The 17,368-nt window shown below is 39.9% G+C and overlaps 1 protein-coding gene across 1 annotated transcript in view; it reads left to right on the plus strand.

Moving 5' to 3' along the window:
* Nucleotides 1–2,041: 2,041 nt before the first annotated feature.
* Nucleotides 2,042–17,368, plus strand: part of LOC150087900 (uncharacterized) — a 216,144-nt gene continuing 200,817 nt past the window's right edge. Inside the window, exon 1 of the mRNA XM_090369957.1 lies at nt 2,042–2,383. Coding sequence (XP_090226083.1) covers nt 2,042–2,383 — 342 coding nt within the window. The remainder of the gene's footprint in view (nt 2,384–17,368) is intronic.

Raw genomic sequence — 17,368 nt, forward strand, 5'->3', positions numbered from 1 at the left:
TATACTCCCATGCAGGTCTGGAATAGGAAACTCGTGGGCTCCATGCAGCTTGTTTAGGGTCCTATCCAAATTGTAAATATCAAAGGGAATATCAGGAAATTAAGCATTTAACCAATTATTGCACACCGCTTTGAACACAGAAAAAAAAAATCAAAACAATATTTAAATGTATTAAAAAAAAAAGTCATTCTCATTTTTATTAAAAAAAAATGTGGTTACAATCATTGATGTTATAGATTGTAGAGAAAGCGTCTGAGTTTGAATCCTGTCAAACTGGTGTTTTTTTTTTTTTTTTTTTTATGCTGTGGCTGAGTTAGTTTTCCTCAAGTGAGGATTGAATGGTTTTATTTCCCATAATCTTGAGTTTTGGTCCTTGGTCCGGCAAACTGACTGAGATTATATTTGGTTAGTCACGATACACTGGTTCCTGGTAGGCTTAGCTGTTTTGGCACTTGACACACACAAGTAAAAAATTGCTGTTAATTACTAGTAGGGTTTTAAGGTGATCTGACTCTTTAACTGGATTTCTGATCAAGTTAATATATGTGCCTTCTGAAATCTTGTCACTATCCTCTATGAATTGAACACATTGCAAAGAAATTGTTTCACAAAAACTTCTCTTTTTATTGCATTATGTTGGTGTGCGTGTGTGTAGGATTACTCAAAATTATATAACATAATTCTACAGTGAATTCCAGGATACAAAAGAAATAGAATCTTGGGAATTTGTTGAAAACAGCATGATTTAAGATAAACAATGTTCAGGTTGTTATATTATTCCTCAAATCAGAGAAATTGATGCAAAACAATGTGGTTACACTAGAGTACAGTAAGCCTGTTAAAATACTTGACACATTTGACTTGAATTCAGGAAATAAAATTTATTTAAAAAAATTAAATTCTTCTTGGTTTACAGATTATTGCTTCCTACATTTAATATAGATGTGCATGCTTCAGCCAAAACTATTGCTACACGACAAGCAGTTATTATTTACAGTGCTATGCAACATGGGAAGCATTCTCAAAGAGTGATGCAAATTTAAAAAAAAAAATTGTTTGGGGTGTTGCCTTGGGGTTGGGGGAGTTTAAACTATGAATTAAGGCTACAGCCAAATCTTAACTTTTAATTATGTAATCTTCCCCCCCCCCCCATTACACTAATTTTAATTATGTTAATGCAATTTTTGTTACTACATCATTCCATGTAATAAAAGGCTTGCTATTATTAAAATGTGTGACTAAATTGAGCAAATGGATAGGAAATGGCATTGCAGCTGTCAGGCACTGTGCATAAAAATATCTAACCTGCCATCAGTTGGAGACAAGTTGACCAACTGCAGCTCTATCATGTGTAGATCCTGTCACACACACAACTGCAATGAATTCAACCAGATTCAAGTATAAGGACAGTTGTAACACATGGGAACTGATGGTATCCTACACATGGGGACGTAAACAGGACTCTGAATGGTCCTGAGCACGCTGTAACAGCGTTTCCATTTATCTCACACACACACACACATATTGGTAATGTGGTATACATAACTGTTTGCTAAAAATATATTTTATTAACAAACATTGCTGAAATTTGCTATTTCAGCTCCTTACATATTTATGCTTTCAGCCAGGGAGTATTACTGTGTGACTGAAATTTTACAATTTAAATTTATATCCAGAGGTTGAAAGAGAAAATTTTATGAAATTGAGTGCTTGTTAATAAAATATTTTTTTAATAATCAGCTTTGTGCAAAACATTGCCAACACTTGTGACAAATGTATACCGTAGAAAGCATATCATTATATGCCTCATCATCTGATCTTCAGTTTCCACTTCAGCAAATTCTTTGATTTAGAGTATTGACATAAAGTACTTCTTAAATGGCAAACAGAATCTGGGAATCATAATACCACTTCTACATCTGTGTTACACTCAAATCTAGACATTATCTTGGAAACAACAGATTGCAGCTCAAAATATCCAAACACAAGAAAAACTTATAACCAGATGCATTGATGACTCAGAATCAGTGATATTGTCACCATGATAGTGGAATGCAATCAGGCTGACCTGCAACTGTCTCATCAAACTGGTAAAGAGCCTAGCTCGTCTAAGCAGTATGTTGTTTTTGGGAAATATACTGGACCTTGTCAGTGGACCAGCACTTTACTTGGGCAAGTTCTGTTGGGGGGAAAAATCACATGGATCAGAAAAACTGCAGGAAACATTCACATTGCAACAGCTGGTGATCTGCTACCTTGGGAAAGAGCACAAAAATTATGTTTCTCAAAAGTGTCAAGAATTCCTCACAGTTCATGGTGCATGCAACTGTTAAAGCTTATGCTAACCAAATTTGTGAATGTCACATATACCACATATATCTTGGTAAGCAGAATAAGTTTCCCAAAAAAACTAATCATGTTCCACACATTTAGATTAAACAAATAACTTCTTTTTTTTTCTCTTTCCTTTGACTAAAAATGTTGGTCCAAAAGCTTATCCATAGGATGTGTTTAACAATTCCTTTCCTGGTTTAATATAACTTGTGCCTCTTCAGGACATCTGCTCAATACATGTTCAGCAAGGTTTGATAATGAAATGTAACACCAATTAGGTTATTGTTGATTACATTAATCCTTGCAGGGACAGATTTTATGCCATTGGGAACTTTGAGGTTCAGGGTGAATAGGTAACTCCCTTAACACAGACATTTTTCTTAACCTGGTGGATTTAAAAAAAAAAAAAAAAAATCACTGTTTATGCTTGAGGTATTTATGGATGGACATACCAAAGTATACAAGGAGCGAGGGAATGATTCCAGCAGTGGGGAAGATGGATTGCAAAATAGCAACACATACGACATACCCGATATTCTTCCTGATGAGGTAGAACATGCATTGAAGAAAATGAAGAAAAAGAAAATCAGAAAGCCCCGGGGGAAGATGAAGTTTTTTTTTTTTTTTTTTTTTTTTATGAGAACCCCAAACACGAGAGGTATTAGAACCTATAGTACTTAGTACCGTGCTTGGGTTGGAGGTTCAGAAGACGAAAGAAGATATTTGTTGATATTGGACTTGAACTTCTGTAGATTGTAATTTTCAGGAAATACGTATGAAGGAAGGTTGTTCCAGAAAACAGCAGTTGAATGAATAAATGAAGAAGATGAAAAGTTGGTTCTGTGGGTTTGTAGTTGGACAGTAAATGGATGTTGGCTGGTGGCGGCACGTGTTCGGACTGTTTCGAAAGAGAGAACGGGAATTATAGAAGCCAATTCAGAAGAACAGTGCCCATGGAAGTATCTGTAGAAGAGGCATGCAGCAGAAACAGTGCGTCTATGAGAAAGCGAGTGGAGAGATTCTGTTAGAGATGAATCATTAATTAACCTAACTGCCCTCTTATGAATGGAATCAAGAAGCCTGAGAGAGGTTTTGGGGGGCACCACCCCAGATGTGGGAACAATATTCCATGGCAGGGTGGATTTGCGATTTATACAGAGTGAGCAGCTGTTTGGAAGAAAAGTAACGCCGAGAGCGAAAGAGAAAACCAAGTTTTTTAGATGCAGAGGAAGCAATATTTGTAATGTGCTTGTGCCAAGAGAGAGAGAGATTAGAAGTAAGGGTAATCCCCAAAAGAGATATATCATTTTGCCTAGAAATCGGAGTGTCATTAAAGATAAGCATAGGAGCAGAAGAATCCTTTTTGCGAGATATAAGACAAGATTGAGTTTTAGAAGGGTTGAAATCAACTAAGTTGTCTTTGCCCCACTGGAGAATTACCTGAAGATCGGCATTTAAGGAATTGGCAGCAGATTTTCGAGAACTTGAAGCTGATTGAGCTGGACAAGGTTTCTCAAAATGGAAAGTTGAATGCAATGTGCTATCATCGGCAAAACTATGGATAGGATTTCCAGTCAATGGAAGAAGGTCATTGATATTCAAGAGGAAAAGAGTGGGGGAAAGAACTGAACCTTGGGGGACACCGGCATTAGTGGAGAAGTTAGAAGACAGAGAGCCATCTACCATCACCCTCAGTGAGCGATCAGAGAGAAAACTGGATAACCAATTACTAAAAACAGTTGGCAAACCATACGATGGAAGCTTGTTTAGAAGACCTTTATACCAAACACGATCAAAAGCCTTTGAGATGTCAAGAGCAACTACTTGTGTTTCACAGAACCTTTCCATTGAATTAGTCCATAAATGGGTAACATAAGCCAGAATATCACCAGTGGATCGACACTGACGGAATCCATACTGGCGATCGTTGATCAGACGGAAGGTTTCTAGGTAGTTTAAGAGTTGGCGGTTAATTGATTTCTCCATTACTTTAGAAAGAGTAGAACTAATTGCAATGGGACGATAATTGGATGGGAGGGATTTGTCACCCTTTTTAGGAACTGGCTGGATATGAGCAAATTTCCAAACAGAAGGAAAAACACCTTTGGAATAAGAAAGTGAAAAAAAGGCGGCAAAAAATAGGAGTAAGTTCAGGAGCACAGGTTTTGAGAACAAGTGGAGAAATACCATCGGGACCTGGAGCTTTCTTAGCATCAAGATTCGTCAAAATCCTTCTGATATCCTTTTGACGGAAGACCACAGGAGGCACTGAATGAAAGCGTGTTAGGAATGGTGGGAGGTGTTTTACCAAGATCATTAATACATGAGCTCGAAGAAAAATGGGATGCTAACAGGTCAGCTTTATCCTTGGCTGAAGTGACAACAGAACCATCTGGTTTGGACAGAGGTGGGAGCAGAGATGGGCAAAAGTTGTGGCCAATAGCTTTGGCAAGAGACCAGAATGCTCGGCTACCATTAGGGCAAGAAGCAAATTTTCTACTCTTAGCCTGTTCAAACTCTAGTTTGGACTGATTAATAACTGCTTTACAATTGTTGCGAGCTTTGGTGTAGGCAGAAAATGAAACTGAAGAATTAGAAACAAGCCAATTACGATATGCAACATTCTTCTCTTGGACAGCCTTAGCACATTTATTGGAAAACCAAGGTTTAGATAAAGGACGAGATTTTAAAGTGGAGTGTGGGATAAAGGATTCCATTCCTGCAAGAATAATTTCACTGACACGATCTGAGCAAACGTTGACATCAGAAGTTTTGAAACAGGAATCAGACCAAGGAAAAGAAGAAAAGAAATCTCGCAGGTCATCCCATTTTGCATTCTTGTAATGCCAAACAATACGAGGTTGGGAATAGCCATGAGATAAAGGTTCCATTGGAGAAGAGACAATCACCAAGTTGTGATCTGAAGTGCCTAAAGGACCTCTCACTTCAACCTTGTACTTACAAGGGTTGTTTGTGAGAAGAAGATCAAGCGTATTGGCTGTATGATTAGGATTGTTCGGTATTCTTGTAGGTAAATGAACAATCTGTGCTAGGTCATTAGTAATTGCAAAAGCCTCAGCATCTCGACCTGCTGGGTCGGTGTGACTAGAAAACGGAAGCCAGCTGGAGTTGTGAACATTAAAATCACCAAGGAAAATTACCTCACTGTTAGGAAAGTTGGATTGACGAAAATCAAGTTGCAAAGAGAGGTAGTCAAAGAGCTCCAAGTGATTAGTGGAGTTGGGAGAACGGTAGAGACAACAGATGAATTTGACACAGTGAGGCAGAGAGATTTTAAGCCAGAGAAGATTAAAGAGAGAAGATTCCAAATTGCCAAGTCTCTGACAGGGAATATCAGAACGGACATATGCACAAGTACCACCTTTGAGGCGAAAGGAATCATACAGCAAATAATTTGGACATCTGAGATGAGCAGTAGTTGAATCAACTGATAACTGAGATTCAGTCAGAAAAAGTACATTGGGTTTGGAAGATTGCAAGTGGAAATGGACATCGTTGAGATTGGAATGGAGACCACGTATATTTGTGAAATGAATTAGGAAGTCCTTGGGAGGTTTAGATCTTTTTGCAGATAAGCTTGCTCTATTATTTTGACAATTCATGGTGTATTCAATAGTAAGAAAAAGTGGGTGGGACATGCTGTATGAAGTAATGAAATTTTTGGATATGGCGTACATGTGGTAAGAATATACCCAGATCCTTGACATAACGTGGCCTCGACAATGCTCCCCGCATACACACTACTCGGACTCCCTCCAGTCACTATCTGGCAGAGTAGAGGTAGCAAGGTTATACACTAGCTGATCCGGAAGCCTCCTAGAGAGTTACCAATAGGTTTGGTCCGGTGTACTATCTAGCGGCCGGCCTGCGAACACCGTTTTAGAGCTGTACCCTCGAAATGTAAGGAATATTGGATCTCACCACGACATTCATCATAACCTCAAAAATCATCAATTATACTGCATGATGGAAGAGATAGGGAAGGGTTGGCCGGAACTTAGCTCTAGAGACTAAACATGGGTTCCACCACTTCAAGCCTCCAATAAGCAAAGTGGTGGTATTTCACCGGTTGATGAGAGTCATCTACCACCTAGTACTGCCTGGTAACATAGAGGGGCGGCGTTCCTCCATGTGGTGTGGGCGCCACACCTCGACCCCTGCTTACGTTGGTTCACACCTGGGTGGTCACCCACCATGTATTTGTGCATGAAGGTTATACCCAGGATTACTAACAGTCCCACCATCGTGAAGGTGCAAGCAGAGGATTTGGCTGTCGTAGACCGTCCGGACTTCGCCGAAATTGGGTCCACTTGACTTGAGTGTCACCCGAATATCAGTTCCATCAGCGTTTTAGACTCCCAGGTAGCAAGAACAGCTTGTCTGGCATATCTGAGAGAATGTCTGTGACAACCTCAAGGACCCAAGTTACCGTAGAGTTGTTAAAATTGGGAGGAAGAGACATAACACAAAAACTGGCAAGGCTCTTCACAAAGTGCATTAGAAAAGGTGTGACGCCTAAGCAGTGGAATAATGCAATCGTAGTTTTGCTGCATAAGAAAGGAGATAAATCAGAAATTGGAAATTATAGACCAATTAGCTTGTTATCCCACATCTACAAGTTGTTCACAAAGGTCATTACTAACAGATTAGAAAGAATACTTGATGAGAATCAATCGAAAGAGCAAGCTGGCTTTAGGTCAAGATTCTCAACTATGGATCACCTTCACGTAATATCACAGCTAATGGAGAAAACAAATGAATATAAAACACCATTATGCCTGGCATTTGTGGATTATGAAAAGGCATTTGACTCCATACAGCATAAGGCAATGTTTCGGGCACTGGAAAGACAAGGCATAGATACCCCATATATTATGATTTTGAAGAAAATATATGAGAGTGCCTCCTTTATTAGACTAGACAAAAACAGCAGAAATTTAAAATCGAGAAAAGAGTTCGACAAGGAGACACAATATCTCTGAAGCTATTTACTGCTGCCCTTGAGGAAGCTTTCAGAAGATTAGACTGGTCGCAGAAAGGAGTAAATGTGAACGGAGAGTACCTAAACCATTTACGATTTGCAGATGACATTGTGGTCATAAGCCACGATCCCAAAGAATTAGAGGAAAATCTTAATCAGTTATGCACAGTTAGTAAGGATTTTGGACTAAAGATGAATATGGCTAAAACAAAAGTAATGATGAACAAGTATGCCACAGAAAGGGAAATAATGATTGAAGGAACAGTAATTGAAAAGGTGGAGTCATATACTTATCTGGGACAAGTTATGAGCTGTTATAATGATAAATGGCTGGAAGTCAAGAGAGAATAAATTTTGGATGGATAGCATTCAGGAAATATAGTCGCATACTGAAGAGCAATATCCCAGTTTGTCTGAAACGTAAAATAATGAACCAATGTATACTCCCCACCATGACATGGAAGTGAAACTTGGGCACTCACCAAAAGAATGGAAGAGAAGCTGAGAACTACACAGCGAAGAATGGAACGAATTATATTGGGAATCAGACTGTTAGATAAGAAGAGAAACACATGGATTAGGCAGCAAACTCAAGTAAAGGACATTCTTATCAAAACTAAAGAACTAAAATGGTCTTGGGCAGGACACATAGCTCGAAGACATGATGACAGATGGACTAAGAAAATAACAGAATGGTACCCAAGAGGAGCTAGAAGAAAACCTGGAAGACAAAGGCGGAGATGGATAAATGAAATTCATGAGTTTTTGGGTAGTAAATGGATGGCCAGTGCTCAAAACAGAAGGAACTGGAAAGTTGCTGGAGAGGCCTTCATCCTGCAGTGGATTGAAAATGGCTGATGATGATGATGATGATGATGATGATGATGATACCAAAGTATAGAAACTTATAAGTGGGAACTAAATTTCATGATAAGAGAAGCAAGTGGAAGAGATTGTTATGGTTTAAAAAAAAAATTAAGGCACTTTTCAATTATTTTAAAAGAAGTAGTAAAAGAGGTAAGTAAAACTTTAGCCATAATTATGAGGCATTGGATTCTGACGATGTTTCTATGAGTTGGAGATGTCCAAATGTCTCCCCTATTCATGAAGGGAGAAATGAATAACTAGAAACCTTTGAGCTTAACTTCTGTTCCAGAGGAAATAATGAAGTCAGTGATCAAAGAGATAATGCAGGATCATAACAGAAATAGTTATATGGCAATCATAGCATAGATTGGTTAAGGGAAAATCCTTATCTTATCAATCTGATTACATACTTTGATGTACTAACAAAGGAATTGGATACAGAAAATAATTTTGACATCATATCCTTAGCTTTCAATGAACATTTTGATACTTTTACATATAAAAAAACTACTGCACAAATTAGAGCGTTGTGGCATTAGGGGCAAGATACTGCAGTGAATGAAGGGATGGTCGAGTGAGAGAAGACAGTGGTTATCAATGGGTGCTGATCTTCTTAGGCTAATGTTATTATTCTCCCAGGATTCAAGTATTGGGCCCTTTATTGTTTTTAATATTTATTAACAGTATCAATGAAGCCCTATCAAGGTTAATATCAGAGTTTGCAGATGATATGAAGGTTGGTAGGGTGGTTAATGACAGAAATCAGAGTATGACTCTGCAACATGTGAGGTTACTGTACATGGGTAGTAGGAATCCCAGAATAACAGATGATTATCTTGTTGGATGGTACTGCATTCAAGTTAGTGGGGAGAAAAAAAAGATTGTGAAGTCTGTAAAGTTCTCTGAGCAGTGTAAGCAGGCTACTAGGGATAACTCATGTTGTTCTGCCAATGGTATATAGGAATTTTGCCAGCAGGGACAAAGAGGTGATTGATTATCCTGTTATATAAGGCAATGGTTAGGCCACATCTTGAGTACTACATACAGGCCTGGAAGCCTCATTTTACAAATGTGGATATGTTGGAATGGGTTTAGAGATGAGCAACAAGATTAGTCAGGCAAAGAAAAGGGTTTGTTTACCAAGAAAGATATCATTCTGCAAAAGCAGCATCTGTAAACTAGGCACCTGCAAGGAGTTGAAATTTGAAATGATTAAAAGTGGTGTCCTTACTCTTGCTTGGATGACACGCATGAGGGAAGGTGCATTGTAGGGGTTTAATGGCATGTAAGCTGCTTGGCTATAATACATCTATATCTCTGGTTCAACAGTTGAGGATCCTGCTCAGGTGGCTAACAATCTAAACGAGTATTTTGCATCTACATTCACGCATGAGGAGTTATTCAGGAAGGAGAATGATGTAGGTAAAGTAAACATTGGCAGTGAGCTGGATGATTTTGTAATAACTGAGAGGAAAGTGGAGGAGAGATTGTTGAGGATAAACATAAAAAAGGCACCTGGGGTGGATGGGATCTATCCAGTTATATTAAAGGAGGCAGCAAAGGAAGTATGCAAACCCCTAGCCATAATTATGAGAGCTTCTTTGGACTCAGGGGAGGTACCCATAGACTGGAGATGTGCAAATGTAACCCCAATTCACAAAGGAGGATCAAAGGCTGACACAAGTAATTATAGACCTGTTAGTTTAACTTCTGTTGCAGGTAAATTAATGGAGGCACTGGTTAAAGAAGCACTGCAGGATCATCTAGACAAGAATTCAGTTATAGCTCAGACGCAGCATGGTTTTGTTAAGGGCAGGTCTTGCCTGACCAATTTGATTGGATACTATGATGTAGTCACAAAAGAACTGGATGCAGGGAATAACTTTGATATTATATATTTGGATCTTAGAAAGGCTTTTGATACTGTTGCACATGGAAGACTACTGCACAAATTGGAGCAGTGTGGCATTGGAGGCAAATTGCAGCTATGGATAAGGGGATGGTTGAGTGGCAGAAGACAGAGAGTGGTAATCAATGGACACTGCTCAACGTGGACTAATGTTATTAGTGGAGTTCCTCAAGGTTCAGTGTTGGGTCCATTGTTGTTTTTGGTGTTTATGAATGATATTGATGATGGGATATCAAGTTTAATGTCTAAGTTTGCAGATGATACAAAGGTTGGCAGGGTCGTTAAGGACACTACTGACGCTATGCTGCTGCAACAGGATCTGGAAAGGTTGAACAGATGGGCTGAGAGGTGGCAAATGAGGTTTAACATCGACAAATGTAAAGTGCTGCATATGGGAAACAGTAACCCCAGAGCAACGTATCAACTCTGCGGTACTACACTGACAGTGGTGGAGAATGAAAAGGACCTGAGGGTAATTGTGCAGGCAGATATGAAGTTCTCTGAGCAGTGCAGACGAGCTGCAAGAGTAGCTCATGGTGTCTTGTCAATGATATACAGGAATTTTTCTAGCAGGGATAAGGAGGTGATTATTCCCTTGTATAAGGCAATGGTAAGGCCACATCTTGAGTACTGTATACAGGTCTGGAGGCCTCATTTCAAGAAGGATGTAGAGCTGCTGGAACGGGTACAGAGAAGGGCAACAAGATTAGTAAATGGAACAAAGGGTTGCTCTTACGAAGAAAGGCTTAAGTTTTGCAAATTACAGAGTCTGGAGACTAGGCACCGGCGAGGTGATCTGATAGAGGTGTATAAGGCTTTGAATGGTTTGAGCATGCTCAATGCCAATGGGATTCTTCATCTTTCTCAGAATAATCACCTCAGAGGGCATAAATTCAAATTGAGGAAGGACGGATGTCGGATAGATGTGCGGAAATTTGCCTTTGGCCAGCGGGTGGTTGGTTGGTGGAACCGACTTCCATCACTTGTTGTTGAAGTTGATAGCCTAAACAAATTTAAAGCTCAACTGGACAGGTATTTCGAACGAACGGAGGGGTGAAATGGGAGAGGGTTTTTTTTTTTTTTTGGCTGATGCTGAATAAGCTTGCTTTCTTGCATCATATGCCTCTACTAATGCTAATCTCTAGGGGGATGTAAATGACTGTATCCTGGTTGTAGAAATGGATGTGTGAAAATTTGCTTTCATCTTCTGGGTAGTTGATTGTTGGAACAAGCAACTCTTTCGATGTTGTAGGGGTGGGTCATTTGAATAAATTCAAAGAACTAGGTAGACTGTTATAATAAGCTTGCTTTCTTGCTACTAATACTAACTAAATTTAAATTGAAACAGGCTGGCTGTAGGGTAAATGTGTGAAAATTTGTTTTCAGCCAGTGAGTGAGTAATCTTTGGAACAAACTTTGTGGAGGTGGATAGTTTGAATAAATTTAAGGACGAATTAAGAAAATTGATAGAGGGGATGGGCGATTGAGGCTGGTAGTGGTTTTTATTTATTTATTATTATTATTTTTTTTTAGCAGATGTTATATAAGCTTGTTTCTTTGAATCATTTGCCACAATTAATATTAATATATTTAATATATAAAAACATGGATAGAATGCCTATAGCTTATTTTTGTGTGTGTTGTTATGCCTCTTATTTTGTTGTATTTGAGGCAAGCTGCCTGACTGTCAGCCCTTGGGCCCAAATCCGTGTTGGTTGTTCATTGTTGAGTTTTTTGTTTCTGAGGAATGGCTGCTCCACCATCTTGGGAACCTTTGTGGATATTGTCTAGCCCCAAAAAAATTCATGCCTGTGACTTGGCTAATGTTATCAGTGTATGGCACTATGCATGCCATAGTGAGCAATGGCAAATATTTAATTATCACCACTGATGGTGTGCCGACTGGGCCGCGCATTTGAATCCCACCTCAGGCTTGGATCAGAGTAAAATGCAAAAACTTTGGGAGGTGCATTATGACCATAAATGTGTCATTATGACCATAAATTACCAAAAATGGTTTATGCTATTAGTTAAGAAACACATAAAAACCAAGGAAGTGAAGCCAGTCGACATCGCTGGACAGTGCAGTGTTGAGTCAGTTTGGTGTGACATAAGCATTGGGAGATCAAAATTGAGAGTAGGAGTGTGCTATAGGCCTAATGACTCTGATGAGTATAATAAGGAACTGTACAGGGAAATAGAGTGGGCCAGTAAATCAGAGAGTCTTATAATGGGAGATTTTAATTTCCCAGATATTGACTGGAATTTGGGGGCTGGTTACTCACGCACTAGCAGGGCTTTTGTGGATTTATTGGATGATTGTTTTCTACATCAGCATGTTCGGGAGGCAACTAGAGGGAGTAATACTCTTGATTTGATTATCAGCAGTGATTCTTCATACATTAAGAATCTGCAGATAAATGAACCACTAGGTGGCAGTGATCACAGTATGCTGAAGTGGGATTTACTCAAAGAGCTAACTACCATTAGGGGTAAAGGGAAGGGTTATTGCTTCCGTAAAGGCGACTACTATGGACTGAGACAGTATTTAAATTCTATACAGTGGGACCAACTGATGATGTTACCAACAGCAAATTCAAAATGGGAAGCATTTAGGGTTGAAATTGAATAGTTTAGGGTTGAAATTGAAAGTGTCTGCAATTCTGCCCAGACACGATAGGAGGGAGTATATGATGAGAGCCCTGTCAATCAATTCGGCCCTGGAAAGATTGTGCAGGGCTCAAGGGGTAGAATTTTTTTCAGCCTGGTCTGTACTTGTTAACAGGAGAGACTGCTTCTACAGGGATGGGATACACTTAAATAGAAAGGGTGCAAGAATGTTTGCTGATGCTATCGAGGCAATGTTAGGTGGGTCGGAAAACTGCTAGATTGGGGGGATACAAGGACTAATAGATTAACAGTAGCCACTGGCAGAGGTGAAAGTGATTCTTGCACTGCTTCTATTGGAATGAGCCGCAGCCTGGAAAATAAGATGCAGGATATTTCAGAGACTGCTGGGAATCATTGGGGTACAAGTAAACACATGGGTTGTGTTAGGGTAGCTAAGAAAAAGAACAGGTGCATGTATACTTGTGTGTACACCAATGCTAGGAGTTTAGTAAATAAATTTGATGAATTTGAGGTATTGCTCAAAACATCAAAGGCAGATATTGTGGGGATTTCAGAGACGTGGTGTCACACAGATATAAGAAATGCAGAACTGGAATTTGGGGAGTACAATGTCTACAGAAAGGATAGACAGGATAGGAAGGGAGGAGGGGTTATGCTATTAGTTAAAAAACACATAAAATCCAAGGAAGTGAAGCCAGTCGACATCGCTGGACAGTGCAGTGTCGAGTCAGTTTGGTGTGACATAAGCATTGGGAGATCAAAATTGAGAGTAGGAGTGTGCTATAGGCCTAATGACTCTGATGAGTATAATAAGAAACTGTTCGGAGAAATAGAGTGGGCCAGTAAATCAGAGAGTCTTATAATGGGGGATTTTAATTTCCCAGATATTGACTGGAATTTGGGGGCTGGTCACTCACACAGTAGCAAGGCTTTTGTGGATTTATTGGATGATTGTTTTCTACATCAGCATGTTCGGGAGGCAACTAGAGGGAGTAATACTCTTGATTTGATTATCAGTAGTGATTCTTCATGCATTAAGAATCTGCAGATAAATGAACCACTTGGTGGCAGTGATCACAGTGTGCTGAAGTGGGAGTTACTCAAAGAGGTAACTACCATTAGGGGTAAAGGGAAGGGGTATTGCTTTCGTAAAGGCGACTACAATGGACTGAGACAGTATTTAAATTCTATACAGTGGCATCAACTGATGATATTGCCAACAGCAAATTCAAAATGGGAAGCATTCAAGGAACTTATCGTGGAAGCTACTAGGCTTTACATACCAACTAAGAAATATTGTTCAAGGTTTAGGCCTAAATGGTTGTCAGATGAACTAATGAGGCATATGGCAGAGAAGAAAAATGCATGGGATACATACAAATTAACACGTGACACGGACGCCTATGATAGATACAAGTTGATCTGTAACCAAGTTACAAAGGAGGTTAGGCAGGCGAAGGCAGATTACGAGAGATCCTTGGCAAGGGATGCGAAGAAAAACAGCAAAGAGTTCTTTACTTATGTAAACTCTAGAAGGAAGGGGATGAATCAGATTGGTCCACTTGAGATCGATGGGTCAACTGTTGATGACCCTGCTCGGGTAGCTAACAAACTAAATGAATATTTTGCATCGACATTCACACATGAGGAGTTATTCAGTGAGGGGAATGCCAGAGGTGTATTCAACTCTAGCAGTAAGCTAGAGAATCTTGTAATAACTGAGAGCAAAGTGGAGGAGAAATTGTTGAAGATAAACACAAGAAAGGCACCTGGGGTGGATGGGATCTATCCAGTTATATTAAAGGAGGCAGCAAAGGAGGTAAGCAAACCCTTAGCCATAATTATGAGAGCTTCCTTGGACTCAGGGGAGGTACCCATTGACTGGAGATGTGCAAATGTGACCCCAATTCACAAAGGGGGATCAAAGGCTGACACAAGTAATTATAGACCTGTGAGTTTAACTTCTGTTCCCGGAAAATTAATGGAGGCACTGGTGAAAGAAGCACTGCAGGATCATCTAGACAAGACTTCAGTTATAGCTAGGACACAGCATGGTTTTGTTAAGGGGAAGTCTTGCCTGACCAATTTGATTGGATACTATGATGCAGTCACAAAAGAACTGGATGCAGGGAATAACTTTGATATTATATACTTGGATCTTAGAAAGGCTTTTGATACTGTTGCACATGGAAGACTGCTGCACAAATTGGAGCAGTGTGGCATTGGAGGCAAGTTGCTGCTATGGATAAAGGGGTGGTTGAGGGGGAGAAGACAGAGAGTGGTAATCAATGGACACTGCTCATCGTGGACTAATGTTATTAGTGGAGTCCCTCAGGGTTCAGTATTGGGGCCTTTATTGTTTTCTGTATTTATAAATGATATTGATGATGGTATATCAGGCTTAATGTCCAAGTTTGCAGACGATACGAGGTTGGCAGGGTTGTCAAGGACACTACTGACACTATGCTGCTGCAACAGGATTTGGAAAGGTTGAGCAGATGGGCTTCGAGGTGGCAAATGAAGTTTAACATTGACAAATGTAAAGTACTACATATGGGAAACAGCAACCCCAGAGCAACGTATCAACTCTGTGGTACTACACTGACAGTGGTAGAGAATGAAAGGGACCTGGGGGTGGTGGTGCAGGCAGATATGAAGTTCTCTGAGCAGTGCAGACGAGCTGCAAGAGTAGCTCATGGTGTATTGTCAATGATATATAGGAATTTTTCTAGCAGGGATAAGGAGGTGATTATTCCCTTGTATAAGGCAATGGTCAGGCCACACCTAGAGTACTGTATACAGGCCTGGAGGCTTCATTTCAGGAAGGATGTAGAGCTGCTGGAACGAGTACAGAGAAGGGCAACTAGATTGGTGAATGGGACAAAGGGGTTCTCTTACGAAGAAAGGCTTAAGTTTTGCAAATTACAGTGTCTGGAAACTAGGCACCAGCGGGGTGATCTGATAGAGGTGTACAAAGCCTTCAATGGTTTGAGCATGCTCAATGCTGATGGGATTCTTCCTCTAGCTCAGAAAAATCACCTGAGAGGGCATAAATTCAAATTGAGGAAAGACAGATGTAGGATAGATGTGCGGAAATTTGCCTTTAGCCAGCGGGTGGTTGGTGGGTGGAACAGACTTCCATCCCTTGTCGTGGAAGTTGATAGCCTAAATAAGTTTAAGGCTCAGCTGGACAGGTATTTCGAACGATCAGAGGGGTGAAGTGGAAGTGGTTATTTTTATTTATTTATGTTACTTTTTTTTTTTTTTTTTTTTTTGGCTGATGCTGCATAAGCTTGCTTTCTTGCATCAAATGCCTCTACTAATGCTAATGCTAATGCTAATGCATTCAAAGAACTTATCTTGGAAGCTACTAGGCTTTACATACCAACTAAGAAATATTGTTCAAGGTTTAGGCCAAAATGGATGTCAGATGAACTAATGAGGCATATGGCAGAGAAGAAAAATGCATGGGATACTTACAAATTAACACATGACACAGAAGCCTATGATAGATACAAGTTGATATGCAACCAAGTTACAAAGGAGGTTAGGCAGGCAAAGGCAGATTACGAGAAATCCTTGGCAAGGGATGCAAAGAAAAACAGCAAAGAGTTCTTTACTTATGTAAACTCTAGAAGGAAGGGGATGAATCAGATTGGTCCACTTGATATTGATGGGTCAACTGTTGATGATCCTGCTCAGGTAGCTAACAAACTAAATGAATATTTTGCATCGACATTCACACATGAGGAGTTATTCAGCAAGGGGAATGCCAGAGGAGTATTCAACTCTAGCAGTAAGCTACAGAATCTTGAAATAACTGGGAGTAAAGTGGAGGAGAAACTGTTGAAGATAAACACAAGAAAGGCACCCGGGGTGGATGGGATCTATCCAGTTATATTAAAGGAGGCAGCAAAGGAAGTAAGCAAACCCTTAGCCATAATTATGAGAGCTTCCTTGGACTCAGGGGAGGTACCCATAGACTGGAAATGTCAAATGTGACCCCAATTCACAAAGGAGGATCAAAGGCTGACACAAGTAATTATAGACCTGTGAGCTTAACTTCTGTTCCAGGAAAATTAATGGAGGCACTGGTTAAAGAAGCACTGCAGGATCATTTAGACAAGACTTCAGTTATAGCTCAGACACAGCATGGTTTTGTTAAGGGGAAGTCATGCCTGACCAACTTGATTGGATACTATGATGCAGTCACAAAAGAACTGGATGCAGGGAATAACTTTGATATTATATACTTGGATCTTAGAAAGGCTTTTGATACTGTTGCACATGGAAGACTGCTGCACAAATTGGAGCAGTGTGGCATTGGAGGCAAGTTGCTGCTATGGATAAAGGGGTGGTTGAGGGGGAGAAGACAGAGAGTGGTAATCAATGGACACTGCCCATCGTGGACTAATGTTATTAGTGGAGTCCCTCAGGGCTCAGTGTTGGGTCCATTATTGTTTTCTGTATTTATAAATGATATTGATGATGGTATATCAAGCGTAATGTCCAAGTTTGCAGACGATACAAAGGTTGGCAGGGTTGTCAAGGACACTACTGACACTATGCTGCTGCAACAGGATCTGGAAAGGTTGAGCAGATGGGCTGAGAGGTGGCAAATGAAG

Source organism: Mastigoproctus giganteus, chromosome 3 (assembly GCF_048544385.1).
Source record: "Mastigoproctus giganteus isolate SK-2022 chromosome 3, ASM4854438v1, whole genome shotgun sequence".
Classification (NCBI taxonomy): domain Eukaryota; kingdom Metazoa; phylum Arthropoda; class Arachnida; order Uropygi; family Thelyphonidae; genus Mastigoproctus; species Mastigoproctus giganteus.